General features: G+C 35.9%; 1 protein-coding gene across 2 annotated transcripts in view; it reads left to right on the top strand.

Annotated features, from left to right (window-relative positions):
* Nucleotides 1-25,040, top strand: part of LOC111146567 (CUB and Sushi multiple domains 3) — a 1,261,269-nt gene that overhangs the window by 863,534 nt on the left and 372,695 nt on the right. For both annotated transcript variants that reach the window (XM_022502159.1, XM_022502160.1), the window contains one exon: nt 748-936. In XM_022502159.1, the coding sequence (XP_022357867.1) occupies nt 748-936 (189 nt within the window). The remainder of the gene's footprint in view (nt 1-747; nt 937-25,040) is intronic.

Consider the following 25,040-nt stretch of genomic DNA (forward strand, 5'->3'; position numbering starts at 1 on the left):
CCCTTTGTCCTCCATTGCAATTACAAGGTAAGTGCATGCTCTGAGAATAGTTTTACCTAAGCTACTTCTTCTTAGGATGGCATATAAATCATAATATTGTTGTTTAATCAGCTATACTCTCTTACACCCTGAAGGGTGTTTCAATGTTCATTTTCATAGTGTTCATTCATTGCTTGGGGAAATTTTCTTGTATAAATCTATCATGTAACAATTTTCAGTGTGTGGGCACTTCAGTCTTACATAAACCATTCTTTGAAGTCGTGAGTTTTTCAGAATATGGATTAATTGAACTCCTTTTAGATGAGGGGTATAAGAGCCTTTGTCATTTAGATTAAAACCATTAAGTAAAATGCATTTCTAAAGTGCAAATGATTTCATCTGCAATGTTATTTGTGTTTGAAAATATGCATCTCTTATGCTATTATTATAAGTCAAAATTGGTGAAATGGAAATGTTTCTAAAGCAGAAGAAAGAATATGAGATAAATAGCTACATTTTCAATTTATCACTCAGAAGGTGACATTTTCTCATCTACATTGAATTTCATATGTAAAAGTACTCATTAAGTTACTCCATCTTTCACAAAAGAAGAAAAGTATCTGTGTCATTAGTATGTTCCCATAATTATAAATATCGTCAACTTTTAAATGTCTAAGTCCAATAGCATCCAGTTTGCAAACAATAGCAAAATGCCCTTCAAAGTGAATATTATCATTTTCTTTGTCCTCTTCTCCATGTCATTTACAGAATATAACCTCGAACCTTGTGAAGACCCTGGAATTCCTCAATATGGTAACCGAATTGGGTCCAACTTTGGGGTTGGTGACACTCTGACCTTCTCGTGCTCATCAGGTTATCGACTAGAAGGGACGTCAGAGATCATCTGTCTTGGTGGTGGCCGACGAGTGTGGAGTGCACCTCTGCCAAGGTGTGTGGGTACGTGGTCAGCTGCTTTCATTTGCTTGTATGTGTAGTCACTGTCCATGGAGTTGCATGGTTATACACCCCTTGTTCTTTTATAATCTGTTGAATTTCTTCATTTATTTCACGTTAGTTATTTCAATTTTTTTTTCTACTTGGCAATATGGTGTACCTCAATTAACTTTTCAACTGCTCCATTTAAGCAACCATGCTTCTAAATTTCTTTTCAGATGATGGGAATAAGAGATATATATACATATATATATATATGAGATAGATGATAGCTAGATAGATAGATAATCATATTTTCAGAGCTTACAGAAAGTTATATTCTTATATTCTGTTGGTAGATGATTTCCCATGACTTATGATTGAAGTTTTAGGAATATTTTATAATTTAGGATTCACATTTATGAAAGATGACTATGAAAGAAAATGTATCAAATAAATGATGGGTAATTTAAAGGCTATCAAGGCATGTATTGACTCAAAATGTATAATCAATAAAAATGGTTCTATTATGATAGATGAATTAAGGTGGTAATCCATTTTATGATGTGAACTAAAGAATAGCAATAATTAAAGTGTTGCAAGTTTGGAACCACCAACCCAGCCTTTGGAAAAGAGTGTTTTAGCTGATAAAAAGAAAAAAAAAATTCTGTAGAAAAATGAAGGACTTTTGATTAGGACTCAAGTCATTTCCTATTCAAAGTAGGAAATAAGGAGGCAAAAATTTCTTCAGGTCGTTAGCCATTCAGTGGTCGTCAGTACTTGTTTTTATGACAGAACAAGATACAAATGGTCATTTTATAATTATTTCATAAAGCTGTTAAAACTCTCAAAAACATTTAATTTGAATTTACTTTAATTGTAAATGTAATTATAGGTCACAAATCTGTGTAAGTTTAATATGCTGCAAAATCAGGCAAATTGTTAGAGATTTGATCTGTGGTTCAAGACCTTGTCTTTTCTATGGAGGCAATATGCCCTGTAGATGAAAATGAGAATGAGCAGGATGCCCTCTGTGACTTATTCAATATATTATCCAGTATATAAAATGTGGGTATTCCTGTGGATCCCCAAATCAAGTAAAAAAATATGATCTTTCAGGTTAATGTGGGTCTGAAGGCTTTTATAGTGATGAGATTGTTTTCACAGCCTCTGTGGGTTATATAATGGACAGGATGATATATAACAGATGAAATTTCTTTTTAAAATCCTAGGCTTTTATAGAAATAGCACAAGCAACCACAGAGGCTTGAAGTTGGGAGGTGATGAGCAATCACACTCTCAGAGCATCTTTTTCAGGAAGCTATATAGAACACAATTTTTCTGGGATTTTTGTTTTGTTTTGTTTGTATTTTTTCTTTCTTTGTATAGCCCAATTTTGAATTCCTCTCTTTCCCTGAATTGCCCCCATTTGCGTTTTTGCTTGATGTACATATTTTCAAAGCCCAGTTAATGAGAACCTTGGGAGTGGTTCAAGGGAGGCCTTTTGAGTGTTTGGGTTTAGATGGGGGATGCTTGTTATTGCGTTAATTTGTTTTTCTAAACTTTACTTTTCTCATCTGTAAAATGGTTACAGTAGTAGTACCTACTTCATTGTTATGAGTTAGTTATGAGGATTAAGCTAATTAGCCATGCCCTTCAGACCTAATATAATCCCTGGAATATAGGAAGAATTCAGAATTTAGATGTTACTGAAACTCATAATGAGTACAATCTGGTATCTATCCAGCCTATCAATCTAGTTTATAAAAATAAGTATAGTAGGGAATGAATTCTATTTTATAAAACACTAGCACTGATGAGGATCTACTAGGTTCTCTCATATATAGTTATCTCATTTAATCCTTACTCTAATCCTCTTGTTATTTTACCCCCCACAACCATCATTTTTCATCAGAAGAATCTGAGCCTTAGAGATTTTAAATAACTTGCCCAAGATCATGAAGGTTATAAGTGGCATAACCATGATTTGTATGAGGTTTTTCATATTCTAAAACACAGCTTTTCCTCATTAGATGGTTTTTATCTCAGGTCTAAGGGAAGGTGAATCTCGAAAGATAATATTTTCTCTCAAAGTACCAAATACATACCAGGCAGTTACATGGATTAAGAAATTGTTTGCATGTAGATTTTTAAGGTTTAGTTCTTAAATAAATTTTAATAGATTTATGAAAATCTGACTGAAAAAAAAAAGCCTCTTGTTTTTCTTTTTTTTTTTCATCAAAGTATTTCTTTCAGACTAGGTTTATTTGTACCTAAATCTTTAATGAGAAGGATGAAATAAAATCACCCCATGGGCAAATTTAGAAAGCAAATTATTGCCATGGGAATATTTTCCCCATTTTCAAATTAGCTGTGCTTGCTTTCAAGTTTATTGAAATTTACAATTAAGGCTCTTGACTTTAATAAATTCTACTGTAGGTATACATTTAAGTGACCAGATTCGGAGAAATATTCTTTCAAATATAATGACGCTTAACCTCTCCAGTTTCCTTTAAACTTTTCTTCACTACTCTGCCTATGCTTTAAAACAAATGTGTTCCTTTTGTATTTCTGGTTCCATGTATGCATATGTATATATTTATTTTGTTATCTTTTCAAAGTTCACAATCTTTAGTCATATAAAATGCAAATTATTTGTAAGCATTCATATGAACAGACCCAATTTTAGCAATACTAGTTTATTTGGACAGTTTTAATTTCTTTTTAGATTTTTTTGTACTTTTCACTTTATGTATCTCTCATGACAATTCTCTAGTCCATACTTGCTTAAAAACCATCATTTAGCCCTTAGCATTACCAACTTTGTAGAAAGCTTATGTTACACACAGTGGCCAAATTATCAGTAGATTGTATTCCAAAAGTTTGCTTCTGTTTCAGTTTTTTGGAATCTAGATGGTCTTTCCCTGGCACAAGGTTGCAAACGATGGATACATTCCCAGAACAAACCATAGATGAGGTTTTAAATTTTATGTCAAGTGTAAAGCTAATACTAACATTTACCAAAATAAGTTTTGTATACATAGGTTCTTACATAGGTTATATAAGAATGTGTCTGATTCTTTGGACAATAAGGCAACTGATATCAAAACTAATTATAGAAACTTTTTGTTTATATATGTTTAATTTTGATTCTCTTTAGTATATAAATTGGTTGGTGTCTTTCAGTTTCTGTTGGTAGAATTTGGTGAAAACTATCTTAATTCTGGATGTTAGACAAGAAATAAATAACATTTTCATTGAAACAATTTTTCTGAGTAACTTCTACATTTATGTTTGAAGGTAATATTTTAACAAACTATTAAAATACTATATCAGCAGAATATAGTCTTCACAATCTAGAAAGTATTGTATCATGTAGAGTCTTATTCCAAAAATCCATCAACACTGTGAAAGTAGATTTAGCATAACTGTTTTATCAGTGAAGTGACACTGTCTATAAAAAAAAACAAACTTAGGAGCAGAGCCATGACTGTCACAATGTTCTGAGTCCCAGGCTTGTTCTCCATTCAGAATAGCACACTGCTGTCTTTGACTGGAGGTTTCAATAATGTTGGGAGGAAATCTGGTCTTCATTATAGTTGATACATGGCTTCAGAGAACTCATTATGTTGTCCTCTATTTTAATCAGAGGAAACTTCTTTGACCACTACCCATTTATCAGTGATTACTTAAGTGCAGGGAAATTTGTCGAGCAAGAGAAGAATCTTGATAGAAACTCAGAGCATAAATCTCAGAAGCAGGGATTTTTCTCCCCAAGAGGTGGCCTCCATTGCAGGCACATAGTTAATGCTTACACTCCAGCCTTTCTTAAGCCAACCTTTGCGAAGTTGTTCAGATCTCTTTCCTACCAAGTTTTCTCCAACTTAAAATATTGATAATCATATTTATGGTGCAAGATAACTTATCGCTCTAAGCAATGAAAGACATGTAAATCACCTTAATGCACTGCTCAACACAAGACATTTGCTCAACAAACCTCGGTCTCTTTCTCATACATGCAGTTCTCTCCTTGAACATACATGCAGTTATCTTAAGGACTATGACAGCTAAGAGATGTGAGGATTGGTTTTTACCAACCGGCAGGAGAGGAAAGAGAAGAGAAGGAGATGAAAAAGTGTAATGTGTTATCAGTAGCTAAGTATTTATACATATAATCTTATTTCCTACTTAATGATCAAGATGAAAGTTTTCTCTTAAAAACAAATATGTACCTATAACTACATTTTACATTTTGGAAGAGATAAAAATAATCAGCAGATAAAATGATATTTCAGTGAAGATATTCTATGTTTAAGTGATTATCCTGGAGAGCTGTGTTTCTATGGAAATGGATAATCTGGTCATCTTTTTAAATGGCCAAAAGCAAAACAAAACAAAACAAACAAATATATATCTATATATATCTATATATCTATCTATCTATACACACACACACACACACACACACACACACACACATATATATAAATTGATTACCTTGAAAATAAGAAACACTGCTCTGTTTTTGGCCAAGAAGTGAGTACCTGATTTTCTTTTTTTTTTTTAAAGATTTTATTTATTTATTTGACAGAGAGAGATCACAAGCAGGCAGAGAGGCAGGTAGAGAGAGAGGAGGAAGCAGGCTCCCTGCTGAGCAGAGAGCCCGATGCGGGGCTCGATCCCAGGACCCTGAGATCATGACCTGAGCCGAAGGCAGCGGCTTAACCCACTGAGCCACCCAGGCGCCCCAGTACCTGATTTTCTTTACTAAAGTTTACATTACAAAAAACATTGGTATTCCCATTGTCATCTTTCTAAATTAAGAAAAAACTTGCATATCTGTATTCAGTCTCCAAATATACCAGAAATCATGCCAGGTCATGTTGCAAATAAACAAGGAGCTAATGAAAGAACATACTGTTTTGGAAAGTAGATTAGCAAGTTCAGTGTTAGTAATGACTTGTCTTTAGGCAGGAGTCCACACATTTTAGGAAGCCCACACATTTTGAAGTCGATTTAAAAACATTAATTCATTCATCCTCGTAGTCCCCCATTTAACACATCTATTTCTGTTTCTAATTTTACATGTCATTGATTTTTTTATCCAACCTTGGACAAGTAACAACATCTATCTTTAATCATAAGTCAAATGAAAAAATGATAACTCTGTATTATACTTCTACACATTTTTCTCACTTTTATGACTTTTTAGATGATATATGCTGATTGTTATTTAGTTTAAAGATTAATGTTAACAATAAGGGAAAGAGGGGGCAGCATATACAGAACCTCTGTACTATCACTGTAACAATTCTGTAAATCTAGAACAATCTTAACATTAAAAAATATAAAAAATCAAAAAAATAAAAGAGTAAAATGCATTTGAAGAGGTAATTTATCTTTGAGCAAATTCTGTATATTTCATGTCAGTCTCCAAGCTTCTATGCTAAAATTATATATATCAAAGATCATTACCAAGTTAGTCAGGATTGTAGATATATAATCATGTAGAAAGCAAATTAGTTAAGAGACCTGCGTTGCTCTCCAGATGCTACTATTAATTTTCTGTACTTCTCTATTCTAGAAAGAATGGTGCCAATATGTGTTCCACTCAACCCAAATATTTCTTGTAAAGATAACAGAAAATATTAGATAGAAAAGTGCTCTAATAAATTATATACACAAATGTATATTTATATTTTTCTTGTATAATTATGACTGGGTGCATTGATTTGATTTGACAGTGTAAAAATCCATAATACTAACTTATACCTGCTCATGCTTTATAGTTTGTTTTTGTTTGTTGGTTTTTGAGTTTTTTGCTTGTGACCTTACAAAGTAAGCCAAGATGGTATTATTGCTGTTTAATAGCTAAGAAAATGCTGCTTGGAAAGATTGTAAGTAATGAGTGGAAGATTATGCCAGAAACCAAGTCTTGAATTTTTAGACCAGTGCTGTGATATTCCAGGTGGAATTTCTTTCTTTATTATTTTATTTACTGATGCACTAGTTTAGACTCTGACCTTTTTTTTTTTCTTTTTTTTTCTTTTTTTTTTTTTTTAATAGAACAGACTGGGGGTGAGCAAACTTTCTTCTATAAAGTCCAGGCAGTAAGTATTTTGGGATTTATAGATTGTGGTCCCAACTACTAAACTGCCATTGTGTCCTAAAAGCAACAATAGATATGAGTGAACAGCTGTGTCTGTGTTCCAGTAGAACTTTATTTACAAAAGAAGGCAACAAGCTCAATGTGGCCCTAGTTTGCTAGGGCCATAGCTTGCTAACCTTTGCAACAGACTAATCGAGCCTAGTCAACTTACATAACCCCTTTGCATTTGGAAATTTACTAGTCATTCACCTCAAAGGAAAGAAAAAAAAAAATCTTTACCTATTCTATAGTTTTTTAAATATTGGGCTCTGTTTATTAAAGTAGCACATAACTTATTTCTAAGAGAAAAAATTTCTCATGTTTTTACAGAAAGAGTATCAGGATGGTGTGTGTGTGTGAACACTGATGTAATTTCTGGATAACATAAGACCATCTCCAAAACCTTCCAGATACCCAGATCTCTTCTGTGTACCAAGTCTGCATTCCCAGCTGTACACTGGACCTCTCCATATGGATGTCCTCCCACAGGCACATCGACTTCACATGCCAAACAGAACTCATTATCTCCTCAGCCAAATCAGCTCTTCCTTCTGCACTCTTTATTTCAGTTATGGAATCATTCTCAGCCAACCATCCAAGCTAGAAATTGTGTCATCTTTCACCACCCCCTCTCTTTCTCTCTATCCATTTTGAAATAGTCACAAAGACCTACCACCTAAAGCTACTGCTCAGATTTATCACCATTTCTGTTTTCACTACCTTTATGTTTGCCCTGCTCTCATTGGTCCTCATACAGATTAGCATAATAGCATAACGATAATAATGTGTGCTAGGCAGTGTGCTGAACTATATATATTTTCTCCTTTCGCAAATTCCTTTTAAAAATCATTTGAGTTTTATTTTCCCATTTTATAAAGTAGCTAGATTAATTGCCTAACTTGATAAAGACCTTAAAATCAGCTCTTTCTGATTCCAGTGCTCATGTCTTCACAATTACATGTGTGATTACACTGTATTATCTTCTTTCTTCTAGTTGGATTTTCTGTTTCCAAATTTCATCTAATGTTCTTCAGTAACAATGCTAGTTATAGTTGTTTTTTACTGATGAATAACATATTATCACAAATTTAGCAGCTTAAAACAACACACTTGCTTTCTTATGGCTTCTGTGGATGGGGAGTCTTGGCACAGCTGAATTGGTCCTCTTCTTAAGGTCTCAAAAGCTGCATTCATGGTGTTGACTGAGTTCTCACCTGAGGTTCAAGACCCTTTTTCAAATCCACAAGGTTACTGGATGTAAACATTTCATTGCAGATATCGAACTGAAAGTTTTAGTTCTTTGCTCAGTTTCTATAGGCTATCTATAGTTCCTTGCCATGTCAACAAGGACAATTCCTCCAGTGAGTCCTAGCAAGATTAAGTTTTACATAATGAAATATAGCCACAGGAGTAATGAGAAGCAAGTTCCTACTTAACTCAAGGGAAGGAATTGCACTAAAGCACAAACAATGCCAAAAGATGGGTATAAAGGGAGGCTTATTGTAAAGTCTGTTGACACCAGTTATCCTTAGAAACACCAGACCATGTCTGTTACCTGCTTAAATCACTAACTAGTTTCCTATCACCTATCGGATGAAATTGAAATGCCTTAAATCCTTTCTTAGGTTGGCCTTAGTGTCTCCTGTACTCATCCCCTGTATGCATTCTAGAATACAGCAACACAATGCTACATGCCATTACCAAAGATAACAAGCACTTTCTACACTTTAAGATGTTAAAAACCTGTTAAGGTTCTAACGCATTCAAATCACCAATCTTTCACTTGTATTGGCACAAGGAAATAATTTATTTCTAAGAAGGTAAGTACAAAGGTATAATGAAAAAACACTGAAAGTGTTCTATAGTAGCTGGAGAGGCTTTGTATTTTAATCTGTTGAGCTTCCATTCCTATCATCCTACCATAAATCAAGACATCATTATCTATCATCACTTACCTGAATCATTATAACATCCCAAGCAGACTCTAATCTCCATTCTTGTCCCCCTTCCCCAAGCCAAACATTAGATTCAGAATGAACTTCCTATGATACAAAATTGATAATGTCACTCTCTTACTTAAAATTCTTCCATTGTTCTCCATTCTCCTTAAAATAGATTCTGAATATTACCCTCTTCCCCCTACCCTCATTGGCCTAACCAGTTTATTCTTCAGATACACTTTATCTCTCTATCCTGATATGAAACCTTCCTGACCTTCAAAGTGTGTGTTACATGCCCTCACTACAGGTTTCAGGAGCTTTTCTTGCATTTCCCCTTTCTAGGTTTCGTAATGTTGTATTGAATTACTTTTATAATCTACAGAGTGTTTAGCATATAGAAAGCTTTCAGTAAATTTGTTGAGTTGATAAAGAAATGAATATATAATAGCCAAAGCTCCTTTTTTTTTTTTTTTTTTTTACATTTTCAACTTTAATTTATATGAAGAAAGTACTACTTCAGAGGTACTGTATTTGGCCTAACACAAATAACAGACTATAACTCCTATTTCAGCCTGGGCCATCACACTGGTTTTTAGTCTATAAATCATTTGCTATGCAGGTATTAACACATAACACCTCAAGTTTAATAAGTAAATCAACCATTCAACCAACAATGAGGGTACCTGAAAAGACTACTAAGGGGAGTCTTATAAGTATGATAGAAACAAACAAAAAATTCAAAAAATTGAAAATGGGAGGAAATGTTGAATCTTGTATGTGTATATGAAATAAATAATTCCTCAATATGTGGTGAAATTCAGAGTTCAAGAAAGGAAGGAGCTGACAATTTTTTTTTCAGCAAAATGAAAAGGCAGAAAAAAATGTGCCTGATAGAAATTAAGCATCTACAAGAATGAAAAGAACCAATGCACATGTCCTCTTTAACAGAACTGCATAGAGGACTGTGAACTTAAAACTTTTCTAATTCTTTTGGGATTTGTAAACATACAGTTTTACAGAGAGCCTATTATAATCCAACTGGCCTGTTAGTAGATAGGTGTCTGACCTTACTTGATTATATTGTAGTTGGCAAGTGACTACATACCATTTCATCTGATCACTCTGAACCCCTTGAAGATGGAGGCTGTCTTAGTTATCTTTGGCCCTTATGTGTGTCTACCATAAACTCGGGCATATCACAGGTGCTCATTCAGTCTTTATAAGACAGTATAAAGTTAATTCACTATGTGATGATCATGAACCTATTAATCAGAATAGACTGTGATCTACCCATAATGGTGATTCACTCAAGACTTTGAAATGAACTTCTGTGTTATTAGAGTCTCAAATTTCTTTGGACATTTTTTTTAAATTATTTTTATGAGGACTTAAAATTGCAGACTCTTAAAAACACTTTATTCCCCTTATATGTCCTCATGCTCTGGCTATAAATCGTGTTGCTAGCCAAAATCTGCCTGCTAATTAGAAATTTAGAAGATATGTTAGTTTGCTATTAAATAGAGGACTTCTTTAGAGAAATAGAGACTTCTTTAAAGAGAGTTGAGTTGTAGAAGAGGGGCCAAATGTGGAGTATTTACTGGAATCTGTGTCTCAAGATCCTATACTTAAGGCAATTGCAAAAGGGAGGGTCTCCTACCAGAAAGAATTAGAAAAGTACCAGAGGAACTTGCTTTCTTTGCAACCTCTAAGTGACCGCTCCCTGTTTTCATTGAGAATATGCCCAAGTTCAGAAATACCTCAAGCACATTCTTCTTTCATCTTTATCTAATAAACCTAACCTAGACACTTTGGGAAACATTCTTTAAAAAGGAGATGGTTAGAGCTCTGAACAGCATTTTAAAGAAAACTAAATGTTAAAATTTCATACTAAAAAGTATGAAATTCATCCACTTTGTCATTAGACAAACTAATTTTGGTTTTTACCTTATTATATTTTTACTTAATTAGAAGGTGAGTGGCCTCTAGTACATATCAGTGCCAGATAAGAAATATTTTACCCGAGATAATAATAAAAGCTAATATTTGCTCTGTATTTACCATATGCCTGGCATGGTCTTATGAGGATTAAATAAAGACACTGAAGCACAGGGAGGTTAAGTAATTTTCCCTAGGAGAATATACTAACAATATTTTTATTTGAAGCAGGTTACATTGGAAGTGATTTTTTTGCTATGGGTCAATATGAGCCATAAAGAATAAAAACATTAAATAAGCCAGTGTGATAATATTCCGTACATATCTCTAAACTGGTTCTTGCTCACAACAGTGACATCTGTGGTTCTCAGGAAATACTATCATTTGGCAGTGTAGATAACTGGAGGAAATAATTAAATGTTATTGCTACTTGTAACTGAATTAGATTTTGATGCCATGTCTCAGGAGAGGGTAAGATTTAATTGAAGTTGCAATAGACCGACAGTACCTAAAAGCCTTTTGAAACTGGGAGGAAAGGTCATTGTCACATTAGGCAAATAGATTTTAAAATTACTTCTAATTCTATGTTTTTATAAAGTCTGCATGTCTATTTATTTTGCCTATCTGGTGTATAGATTTTTCCCCCCATTTCAGCCTCGTAATGAAAATAATAGCAAGAAATATGCATGCCATTAGTAAAGAGGTTGAGTCCTAATAAATGGTTTTATTATTTGTCATCTGGTAATGCATTTAGCTAAGATATATTCAGATGTACCTAGGGCTTTGAAAACAGACAAAAGAACACTGGAACAGACTAGAACTATCAATTAGGAACAGTGCATTTTACTAAGCAGCCAATCAGCCTGAAGTTCAGTGGCACTAATTGGGACAGGTTTAGGGTGAGTCCAGGAGAGTAGGACTGTGGTTATTCTGCAGAGTAAATGCATTCACTCCCTAATCAAAGGTATACAATAAAATGAATTTCATTGTTTTCATCATTACTTCTGTTTTTTAGCTGTTTTCAGATAAAGCTTTCCAATCTCAAATCCAGCTCCTTCACAGGACAAAGCAGCTGAAGTCATTTTCCTTTGTTTATTATACCAAGACAGTTGCCATGGAAATAATATAATGTTACAGAATAGGCATCATAAGTTAAATCCAGTATCAAGAAGGGACACATAAGTCAGGTTTGAGAGAGTGTGCTTATTTAAATAAACAGTAGCTTGGCAATCATTTAAAAATGTCAAGGTAAATTACTGAGAAAACAGAGAAAAATGAACTTAGAGCTTTAGGAAGGTTTTGGCAGAATTTAAATATTGCCCTTCAAGCAGGTGTTTTAGAGAAAAGACGTTAGGGGATTATTAACCCTCCTACAGACTAAGTTTCTGGCTGCCTTTTTACGTCTCTGCATTGTATACTCAAGTACTTTTGGTAGCTCCCTTGGAATCCCAGTTCAATTATTGGTATGCTCAATGCATAGGTAACATTTTTCTCTTCATGTGTTTTAATCAGTCTACAAAGACTGGGTTTCAAAGGTGATGGATAGTTTTTATTTCATGCATTTTACTATACCTTTCTGAATTTGCACTCAGTGTTTTATTATGCTTGGCTACAGAGTTCTGCGGGTATAAAATATTAACCTTTTCCAATCTTGTAAAATTGGAATCGCAACTGAATCTGAGCATGACTTTCTAAAAGAAATCCTGGGTTTTGTTTGTTCTGGGAAACTTTAGATTTGTTTAAAGATATTGTTCTCTTTTTCTGATAATGTAAGATAATTTCCCATGTGTTCGGTCATGGTATTTGAAACCACTTGATGTCACTTGCCTGGGTGGAACAACATACAAGGGATTCACCACCATATCATTGCCCCCATCTGTAAAAGGAAAACCAAGTTATATCTTTTAATATTTGGCAACTTAATAGAAAAACTTTGGATGAGGGTCTAGGCTGTGTATGTCACCTTATCCCACATTTCTTTATTCATCCAATATGTATTTTTTTCTGATATTACTCCATGATAGTTTAAAAGGCACCCTGCCTTCTTCCTACTATGTAAGGACCAATAAAACCTATCTGGTAAGTTTTGTAAAACTGAAAAACCTTCCACTCTCCTGCTAAGACCCTATCCTTTCCTACCCACTCCAGCACCACTCTGCCCACGAAACAAAATGACTACAATAATCCACCCTGATCACTAATGATGCTCTATATTATCCTAGGTGTGTGAGTTAAATCAAAAGGTTGAGATCCACGGATGAAGAGAATAATATAGTGAGGTTCCTTTGTTCTGGGAATTTTCTTGTGACCTTGGAAAAACATTAACATGCCATTACTGTTTTTTTTTCTTCAGGTACAATTTTGAGGATATCATCACTGACTCTATGATGTTTTGAAATCTTTTTTTTTCTTTTTTTCTGATCCCTCTCCCTGTAACAGCTTCATTTGATTATATTCCATTTATTGATCTCACAATGCCTTTCCCATAAAAGTAACAACAAACAAATGTACAAAGAAATAACTAAAGAGAATCAAATAGGAATAAAGACAACATGCAAATTGCTGAGACTTAATGAACATCAAGGGATCCACGAGTTGTTGGTTAGTCAAAACCAAATACCCTAGAAATGGAAATCATATCTTTAAAGAATTTTCAGCCTTTTAGTAGTGTGCCAAAAGCTATAATTGGAGAGAGAAGAGAAATGATGCTGTTCAGTGCTTATGATGTACATGGCAGCATGCCTGGTACTATGATGTTTTTCTCTCATTTACTTCTTACAATAATCATATTAGGAAGGTATTAATATTTCCACTTCCCATATTGAGAATGCAATGCTTAGAGAGGCAAAGTGGTTCACATTAGGTGTCACAGCTAGTAAACTCAGATTCATCTATCTTCCAAATCTCGTAGTCCAAATTCTTTACTTCATACTTTGTTTATTTGAATTTTTCCAGAATTGCAATAATGATGCAGAATCATATTGCCATTCTGTGAACATCACTTGTTTTTATTTTCTTCAAGGGGAAAAAGTGTATGGTTTTGGGACTAAAAATAAAATTATGGGATTTCCCAAGGAAGTTTTCCTTGAATTTGGTTTATTTAATTTTCAGGATAAGTATTTCTATGATATTTAACTCATTCCCAAATTTGAAGACATGGTATTCAATTTACAAGCATTGTCCATAGAAATGTTAATAAAAACAAGAATTAAATTTCAATAAATACTGTGATATGGCCTAGCTAGAGTTAGAATTATTATTTTCTTTGTACATAATAACATAACATTGAAAACTTCCAAAACCCCTAACATCTATTGCACAAAATTTTTTTCTTCTTTAGCAATATGTTTCTGCGACTCCCCAAAATAAGTGTTGTTTGTATTAATGGATCAGGGTTCTTCTGTCATTAAGCTATCTGATACCTTACCTTTGGGCATCTCTAAAACTCAGCCCTTTGGAATTTAGTTTCCACTCATTCTTTTACTCATTCATCCATATATTCATAAATTTACCAAACTTAGCTTGAGTGACAATAATGGTTGGCATGGTGTGCTCGGTAATGATAACATAAGAAAAATAATATTAGCAATTATTTTATTAGAACACATCGATGGGATGGGGCTCCTGGATGGCTCAGTCAGTTCAGCATCAGACTCTTGATTTTGGCTCAGGTTGTGATCTCAGGGTCAGGAGATTTAGCCCCACATTGGACTCCATGCTGGGCATGGAGCCTGCTTAAGATTCTCTCCCTCTGCCACACCCCACCCCACCCCACCCTCTTAAAAAAAAAAAAAAAAGAACACATTGATAGATTTGGTATATTATCTATTCTATCACCCAACAAAAATTAATCCAACAAGTATTTAGTGAGCACTGACTGAGTTGGGTTTGGCAAAGGTAAAAATACATAACATATGCTCTCTCGTTAAGGATCTCCTACTCTATTTGTAAGGGGAAATAAACACTTAAGACTAATTATACACCATGAGATGAAAATGGTAAATAAAATCCATGATATAGCAGACATGAATAACTTCTTATTTTTTCCTGGAAGGATAGACAACAGCTTCTCAAAAATATTATATTTGTGAAAATGAGCTAGATTTTACCATGTGGAAAAGGTGGAGATGACTCCCTAGTCAAAGGATGTAACATAAGCCAAATAAGTAAAATTAATTTGTCTACAAATCTGTTTTGGGTCTGAATGGCTTTTTCATACCTCTTTCCTGAGTCCCAGTTCAATTAAAACTGTAGTCAATATGTAGCTAACACTTTCTTCTTTCTGCTTTTTAATCAATTCATGAAGGCCACATTTCCTACGATGGTAGATAGTTCTTATTTCACACATTTTTCTGTGTTTTCAGGAACCTGAATTGATATTTATAAGAATTGATATATTAATAAGTAACAACTCTGTAACATTCCATAGGGTACAGAGTCTGGACTTGGGGGAAAAAAAAACACCCTAAGATGAAATCATGGCTTCACAGCCTAGTGGTTGTGGTAAGTTGGGCAAGATGTTTAGCCCCACTGATCCCCATCTGTGGCAAGTTGGACAAGGTGTTTAACCTTTCTGTCTCATATGTAAAAGAGAGAGGCAATTAAAAAAAAATGTTAGATTTACGGAGTTCTTACTATGGCTAGACATGGTGCCAAGTGACTTATATGTATTAACTCATTCAATCTTCTCAATAAGTATCATGTAGAAAAATACGTTAATATCACTTTCATTTACAGGTGAGACCAATGAAATATAGAGTAGTTATTTCACTCAGGTAGCTGTGTGCCCAAGGTAACACAATGCTTATTGCCTGACTTTTACATAGTTATAAAGAGACCCTATGAATTCAGTATAAATGAGCTTACATTCATTCTTTTGCATACAGACCAAACTAGAAGGCCTGTCTTCAAGAAATCTGAAGCTGAAAACAGCATTCCTCATTGCTTGTGCAACAGACCAGGGCTAGACAAAATGAGAAGCAGACAGAGTTTGAGAATCTTATATGCTATGTTAAGGTGCAATTGAGACCCATTAAGATGTTTTAAGCAAAGGAAAAACATAGTCAAATTTACATGTTACAAGATCTTTCAGATATTTACATGTATGGATGACAGATCTGGGTTTCCTTAGCTTGAGTTTGCACTACTGAAATTAAGGAAATCTATTAGGAAAGTGTTTTAATACCCTTTACATAAGTTTATGGAGAAAAACAATAAAATTGGAGAGGAAGGGGCAGTTGTAAGAACCAAAGATTATTTGTGTTAAAGATCTCCAGAATGTTTGATGATAAACTCCTCCTTAATTTGTTCAAGTTACATGCAACAGCAGTTACTGCCTAGTAAGATCCCAATTCCTGGAATCAGTTTAGTATAACATCTCCAATTCAGAGGCAGATTCTTGGCTTCCCAGTCAGAATTCACAGAACTCCTCTTTTATATGCTCATCCACTGCTTTTATATCATAGCCAGACTGCAGGCTATTCCAAAAGACAACCTCCTCTTGAGTAGACCACAGAGAGAGAATAAGGACCCACTACTCCCATGGCATGGTCTCCAGGCTCCAGCTAGGAGAAGATTCCAACTGAATTCACAATCTGGAAATCATGAGAGAGGTCCAGGCTGAGAACAATTTACAGGTTTTCTGCATATAGATTCTACTGAAACCCATGAGTTTGGATGGGATAAGCAAAGGAGTAATAGACTCCCTCATAGACTGAGAAGAAGCCAAACCCTGGGTCTCACCAATGTTTAGAAATATGGGAGATAAAAACTAGCAAAGGATATTGAGAAAGACAACTCTGTAACATAGAAAAATAAATAGAGACTGGTGTCCTAGAGGTTAAGTAAAGAAAGAATTTCAAGGAGAAAGGAGTAAACCTGCCCAAAATGTTGTCCAAGGTTTAAGTAAGATGAGAGGCCCAAATATTTGTAACTATGTAGAAGTCATTGGTGAACATGACAAATGCATTTTCAGTGAAGTCCACGGGTGAAAGTTTGAGAAAATGGGAGGGGAATTGCAGAGTGTATCTGGACAACTTTTCTGAGAGGTTTCACTGAGAAGATCTATATAGTGAAGTGGTAGCTAGAGGGAAGGGTTAGATCAAGAATTTTTCTCCTCAAAATTTTTATGATAAAAATTTTCAAATATGATCCAAAGATGAAAGGGTAAGATTTTCATATAGATACCACTGAAATTTAACAATTGTTGAATTTTGCCATATTTAATATATATAATATTCCTCAGAATATTTTCATAGGCATTTCTAAAAATCTGATCATTGTCCTACATAATTTTTTTTTTAAATTGTATTTATTTATTGGGCAGAGAGAGAGCACAAACAGAGGGAGCAGCAGGCAGAGGGAGAGGGAGAAGCAAGGTCCTGCTGAGCAGGAAGCAGGATGCAGGACTTGATCCCAGGACCCAGGGATCATGACCTGAGCCAAAGGCAGACACTTAACCAACTGAGCCACCCAGGTGCCTTGCCCTGCATAATTGTAATACCATTACTATAACTGGAATCATTTAACATCAAGCACACCTTCAAATTTCCCTGTTTTCCCCAAATCTTTTATAATTATTTCTCTTCCAAAATTAAAATCCAAATTAAGCTTCATGCTTATGCTCTATAAAATCTAGCTGTCTCAGTATTATGGATGACATTTGATCCCATGATTAAAGGTTTGTTTGTTTGGGTTTGTTTTTCATAAGAGAAAAATACATGTTTATAAACTAATGAAAATGATCTAATGAGAAGAAATTGATGGCAAATTAACAGAGTGCTGTTCTTGCCTAAGCAAGAATAATATTTCAGTACTGGGGCTGTAAACATACAAACCTTAGGAACACAAATGATCACCCCAAGTGAAGGAACATAGGAGAAAAGCAGGGAATGTGGGCACAGAGGCAAGTAGGTGAGGTCAATGTTGTGCCATGTTGGCAGAAACTTGTAAAAAGTTCTCTTTTGATTACTTTAGTGTTCTCCGTGAAGTAGGACACAAGATTATTAGCTGAGAGGAGGACACTACATCTTTAAGAAGAGAGATGAAGCTATAAAATAGTCATAAAAGAGTGGGAGACTGAATGTATTAGAAAATATTGAAAGTTGGAGCACCTGGATGGCTCAGTCAGTTAAGCATCCAGCTCTTGATTTTGGCTCAGGTCATGATCTCAGGTTCATGAGACTGAGCCCCACTTTGAGCTCCACCCTGAGCTTGGAGCCTGCTTAATATTCTCTCCCACTCCATCTGCCCCTCCCTCTCCTACCCCACCCCCAACTAGATCAGATTACAGGCATGCATTCTCTTTCTCTTAAAAAAAAAAAAAAAAAAAGAGAGAGAGAGAGAAGAAAATATTGAAAGCACTAACAAATAGGACAGAAGTTGTATTTTGAATGACAGTAAACCACGAGCTTAAAACCTGTCCAGGAATGAAGGGAGTAGTGAATAGTTCCCACAAGAGACCCACATTCTGATAATGTGTGATTTGAAGCCTAGAATGAGGGAAGGAGTAAGCAATGATGGGAATTAAGCAATCCTACTGCACCTCCAGGCACTGGAGTACAGGAGGGAAAATGGCCGCTCCCTCAGAAGACTGCAGAGAAAGCAACAAAATGAATATCGGCTCTTGAGCCCTTAATAACACACCAAGCATTGATCTAAGATTTCACATATATGTCATCCTCACAGCAATCCTGTGTAGGCACCATAATAATCCTCACTTTGTAGATTCAGAAGCTGAGGCACGAGGAGGTTAAACAAAATGTCATGCAGCAAATAACGAATCAGAAATCTTAGCTCCCAATCTGATTCCAGGGCCCAGGCACCACTTTGATTCAGCTGCCTTTTTATATAAAGATGATCTGAACCAAATAGAGATACAAATAATAGAATTATTTGAAATGCACTGAGCCCCAGAAGAGCTGGTTGCAAGCATTAACTTACGCATGAATATATTTTGTGATAGATGCAGGAATGATTACAGAGTGGTTCCGTATTAACACTGCTATCCAGGATAAAACCTACAGCCAGGAGTAACTTTAGTTAATGCCTTTTCATCCATCTTTCTTTATGGTCCTTGTTCTGTTGCCAATCCAGATCATGTGTGTCTATACTCCATAATGGTCCAGATGGGATTTGTTGCTTTTGGAAGTAGATCTCGGCTTTGCGGTAAAGTTCAAAAACTTTGGGAGACCTTTTTAAGAAGAATAATGCAGTTGTTAATGTAAAATTAAGCACAGAGCTTTGGAAGGAACCTGTGTCCATAAAAGGTCCTGAAATTAAAGCTCCTTTAATAACTTTGGCTGAGGATGATTCCTGATGTTATTCTGATTACAGAAAAGTTGCAGTTTCTCCTTTTTCAAAGACACAACACCAATCGTTAAAATATAAGCCCTCTGTTTTGACTTGGTTTTGCTAACCGTATTTCTACTTTTTGTTCTATTTCTATTTCTGTTCCTAATTGCTACTTCTCAATTTGAGTTAACTCTGGAGCTGTAAGAAATGGAAGTCCCCTGGGTGATTCCTTTATAATGTGAAAGCTGTCTGCTCTCAACAGCCATTCTTTCATAGTCTGAATCTTACTGTAGGTCACGATTTTAGGCCAGAAGAAGTATCTTTATATTGTTTGTTTGTTTTTAACCTAGGGGACCCTTCTATCTTCCTCCAGAGCACTTTCCTCGATAGTCTTAACTTTCTCTTGTTAGGAGGTCTGTCTTCCTTTTCTTATCACCCTTAATCTGTACATTGGCTACTTTCCTTCCCTACTTTCTTGGTCACTACTATTTAATCACTTCATGATCCTGCTTATAAGTAATTGTCATTGTATGAAGACTTGGAAATTTCAAGTCTGAGAATTTGGATTTAAGTCTTGACTTACTAAGTACCAGCTAATGTCTTGAACAAGTCACTTAATAGTCTAGCCTAACTAACTTGTAATTGAAATGGGGATAAAGTCATTGTGAGAGAATATTGTATGAGAAAGTGTGTTTAAAAAAAAAAGTGTGTATGTGTGTGTGACTATGAAAATTTTCCTGTAATTAATTTCTCACAGATCTGCTGCTCCATTAAACTGCTTGGTAGGTGGGGGTAAGCCAAAGTTATAGCCAGAGTCTTCAAAAACAAAGCTGAACTATATGTTTCTACAAAACCCTTTTCCTTGAAAGGGAAGACAGTGATTACCTTTGTAGTGACTCTGCCAGAAGTATTTTACAGGTAATCTCGCTGAACCCTAAGTATTAGAGTTCTTTGTCAGAAGTCACGCCAGGGGCACCTGGGTGGCTCAGTGGGTTAAAGCCTCTGCCTTCGGCTCAGGTCATGGTCCCAGGGTCCTGGGATGGAGCCCCGCATCGGGCTCTCTGCTCAGCAGGGAGCCTGCTTCCTCCTCTCTCTCTCTCTCTCTGCCTGCTTCTCTGCCTACTTGTGATCTCTGTCTGTCAAATAAATAAATAAAATCTTAAAAAAAAAAAAAAGAAGTCACTCCAGATTCACAAGTAAGTACACAAGATGAACCCATTGCTCCAAGGTAGCTGAGCTCTGTTGGGTTTCAGCAGCTGCAGTAGTAAGGAATGCCCCAATTCTGTACCCCTCTCTGGTCTCTAGTTCCCTGGTCCTGTCTCCTCTTAAGCTCATGTTGAGCTGTTGCTCAGAATAGATTTTAATTATTTATTTGACAGAAATCACAAGTAGGCAGAGAGGCAGGCAGAGAGAGAGGGAAGCAGGCTCCCCGTGGAGCAGAGAACCTGATGTGGGGCTCGATCCCAGGACCTGAGCCAAAGGCTGAAGCTTTAACCCTCTGAACCACCCAGGTGCTCCTCATCAGGCATTTTTATATATGTCAGCCTCAGAGGCAGAGTCGGAATAGAGAGCTGATGACTATCAGGTTTCATGAACTTTTCTCCCAGGAATTTCTTCTGTTGTTAAATAAATGCATGTGTATAAAGAGGAGCACAAAGGAATGGGTCTGCTCATTCCCAGTGGCAGCGCAGATGTGTATTGAAGGGAAGGAAAAGTGAAGGTTCTCCCTACATCTGAGTTAAAGACCCAGAAATGGCCTGGTAGAGACATATACTTAAGTTTTCTTTAGTGAACCCCTGTTCCACATATCAGTTATTTATTCTGAAGATTGGAGTAGAAAGGAATCCCTGGTTTATGTTGGGATAGATGATAAAAATCACAATCATTGAAATCCACCAGCCAATGTAATGGTCCCAGGATTTGACTCATAGAAAGCTAGAGAAAGGATATATTACCCACATGTTCCCTGGCCATGGAATTTGTTTAACATAATGTGACATTTTTAGTTTTCAACCTTCAAGGATCAATGTGGAGTGTGTCCTTTTAAACAACAACAACAAAAAAGAGAGGCTCTTTATTCAGTGAGATAATTACAGATTTGAAACTGCTGTGTGCTTTACTAATGAGCCTGAATATTTTTAGCTATGTGAGTTGTTTTCTTCCCAGCTATTTACACATAATCTAACCCAAAATTGAAAAGACTTTACTTGTTCTTCAAACACTAGTTCACGTACCTCCTAAGTCCTTTAATAATGGCCTAGGCCAGAAGTGTGCATGTTTAGAAAAGTGGTCATTTTTTTTTAATGTGAAAAAATTAAATTATCTGACTTCTATTCTAACATGGGTGTTAGCGTTTTGCCAAAGTAAAAAAAAAAATTCTAAATCAATATAATTTCCTCTTTGTACTGGAACATGGAAGATCAAGATTTATATGTTATTGTTAATCTACTCCTCACCCAATTCTACCTAATCTATATTATTTTGTTGTCAAATTTTACGCATGTATTACTATCTTGTTTTTTTTTTTTTTAAGGTAAAGAAGACTGCAAAAAAAGTTCTATGTCATAGGTGCCCTGAACACCTCTCGCATTCTCGTGTGGGTCATGTGGGTGAGGTCATCTGCAGTTTGACCTGACTCTTGGCACAATGTCCTGGGGCTCTTTCAGGAATCAGGAGAGATAAGTAGGCCCATGAGGAGTTGCCACTCATCCATTTCTCATTCATCTCCCTAGTTTCACATGTGCCAGGACTTTTTGCTGCTCCCTCCTTAAAGTACATTTGCAAGCTCCTGTAGAAACCTTTAAAAGTTTAAAAGTTTAAAACCTTTAAAAGCCTTTAAAACTGCCTGGCTCTAATTTGGAGTTGACTTATCAAAGGCAGAGTGACCTAAAACCCATGCCATCTGTCATCTGGCCTCTTTGGTTTGATGTCATACTCTGAGACAAGTCATACAAGAAGATGGCATTATGCTAATCCTATATTTCCTGTCTGTGTAAGTCATGAGCTGAATCCATTTTGGCTTGCTGTCTCCTTAATAGCCTGATCCATAGAAGAGTGACAAGCCAATCAATTAGCTACAGAAGTGACCCTTGTGCCTTTATTAGCTATTGCACTGCTGCTAGGGACTGCCTGACCACTTGACAAAGCCATAACTCATGAAAGCAATGCTCTGAATTCAAGCATCTATTACATATCTACAGGTTATCTATCTTATAGGGTAGGACCACTGTGCCATAGGAATATATGTAGCAGGCATTTTCAACTGTGTATGTTGCTGTCATATATTTCCATATCTTTGCAATGGAACAACACTAAAAAATACCAACATCATACATGAGGATAAGTTGACACAATAGAAGATACCATTTGTTGAGTGTTTACAATGTACATGACTTTGTTCCAAATTCATTGCATGTTAATCCTCACAACCACCATAAATTTGGTACTACACTTATTTTATATATGAAGACACATGAGATTAAGTAACTTCCTTGAGGTCACGTAGGTAGAGCCCAAGTGAGAACCCAGGTATTCTGACTTTAGACTCACCTTTAATTACTGTATTATATTATGACTCTGGTTAATGTGAAGTTCCCAAATATTACCACTTCAGTGAAGCTCAAAGAAGCTTCATGGTCCCTCTTCATGGATATATCTGCTTCTCAAATTAAATAAACAAGGAATGGGATTTTCTTTCCTTAATTCCAGGGATAATCAATTGCTAGTGCCCTCCAGCAAAAACAAGACTGATACTTAGCTCACATAAATATTATTTTTTCTACAGATAAAATTTATATAGGAGAAAGGCACTATTTTTCACTGCTACTTGGTTATATTTTGTTTATAGTAACTCTAGTATCCATAGGGACAACAGATATATGTCCACAACACTGTCCCCAGAATACCAGAACTCTTTCTCATATAGCTTATAGTATATAGTTTGCAATTTTGTCTTTCTTTAGGAGCTACATTTTGTGACAGCCTATTATAGAATTTATAATTAGTAGTTACATTATTGGCTAAATTTATGACATATACATATTTCTACATCTTGTCCAGAGTGGTTGTAAAAACTTTCATTTGAATCTTTTTCCTTCAGGTTAAGGTAGTTTTCTGCATGCTTCTAGGTTCCAATTACTATGCTATCTTAACTATCTGGAAAGATCAACAAACTCTCAATTAAAATTTGCAGGTTCAGTAATTTCATGACTATTTCTATGGGCATTTAAAAAGACATTTCAGGAAATGTGTTTAGGTTTTATTGGTAGGTTAACTCTTGAGAACATAAGCCTATATTTGTTCAACTTTTCTGAAACACTCTACTGTCATGGTTCAAAGCTACTAAATTAATCTCATCTATTATGGGTTCTGACAGTTCAAGTTCATGTGTTTTATGATAGCATTTGGTATGCTACATTTTGCATGATCAAAAAAATGTTTTACTTTCAAATATCAGCTCAAAATTTGTTCAGGAAATATAATTTAAAAAATTAATTTGTTGTAGTTTATTGTAAAACATGCAGAATTATTTTTATAATTATTCAAATTATATCACTTAAGAGAACATTAACATTATAAAACATATTGTTATCCAAGTTATCAGTAAATAATATATTTGTAGTGTATTTTAGAGAAAAGCATGCTGTTGAGGTCTGAGTTAAATGGGCCTCTTCAAATCATAACCTTTCAATCTCAAATGATAAAAATGATAAAAATCAAATAAATAGGGGGGGAGGAGTCAAGATGGCGGAGAAGTAGCAGGCTGAGACTACTTCAGGTAGCGGGAGATCAGCTAGATAGCTTATCTAAAGATTGCAAACACCTACAAATCCAATGGGAGATCGAAGAGAAGAAGAACAGCAACTCTAGAAACAGAAAATCAACCACTTTCGGAAAGGTAGGACTGGTGGAGAAGTGAATCCAAATCGACGGGAAGATAGACTGCGGGGGGAGGGGCCGGCTCCCGGCAAGCGGCGGAGCAACGGAGCACAAAATCGGGACTTTTAAAAGTCTGTTCCGCTGAGGGACATCGCTCCAGAGGCTTAACCGGGGTGAAGCCCACGCAGGGTCAGCGTGGCCTCAGGTCCCGCAGGGTCACAGAAGGATCGGGGGTGTCTGAGTGTCGCAGAGCTTACAGGTATTAGAACAGGGAAGCCGGCTACAGAGACAGAGCCGAGGAGTAAGCTCTAAGCTCGGGGTTACCTTGAACCGGTCGCAGGCTCGGTCAGCTCGGAGCGCGGCCGGAGGCAGGGTGACGGGAGTAAATCGGCGCTGTTCTCTGAGGGCGCACTGAGGAGTGGGGCCCCGGGCTCTCGGCTCCTCCGGGCCGGAGACTAGGAGGCCGCCATCTTCATTCCTGCCCTCCGGACTCTACGGAAAGCGCTCAGGGAACAAAAGCTCCTGAAAGCAAACCCGAGCGGATTACTCAGACCGGCCCCTGGTAAGGGCGGTGCAACTCTGCCCGGGGCAAAGACACTTGAGAATCACTACAAAAGGCCCCTCCCCGAGAAGATCAACAAGAAGCCCAGCCAGGATCAAGTTCACCTACCAAGGAGGACAGTTTCAATACCAAGGAGAGCAGCGGAATTCCAAAGGAGGAGAAAGCAAAGCACGGAACTCATGGCTTTCTCCCCATGATTCTTTAGCCTTGCAGTTAATTTAATTTTTTTTCTTTTTCAATTTATTTTTCTTCTTCTGCTAAATTTTTTTAACTTTTACCCTTTTCTTTTTTAACGTTTTTTAACTAGTTTATCTAATATATATATATTTTTCCTTTTTATATATTTTTCTTTATTGGTTTTCTTTTTTTAATT

This window comes from Enhydra lutris, unplaced genomic scaffold (genome assembly GCF_002288905.1).
Source record: "Enhydra lutris kenyoni isolate GAN:26980312 unplaced genomic scaffold, ASM228890v2 scaffoldscaffold14, whole genome shotgun sequence".
NCBI lineage: Eukaryota > Metazoa > Chordata > Mammalia > Carnivora > Mustelidae > Enhydra > Enhydra lutris.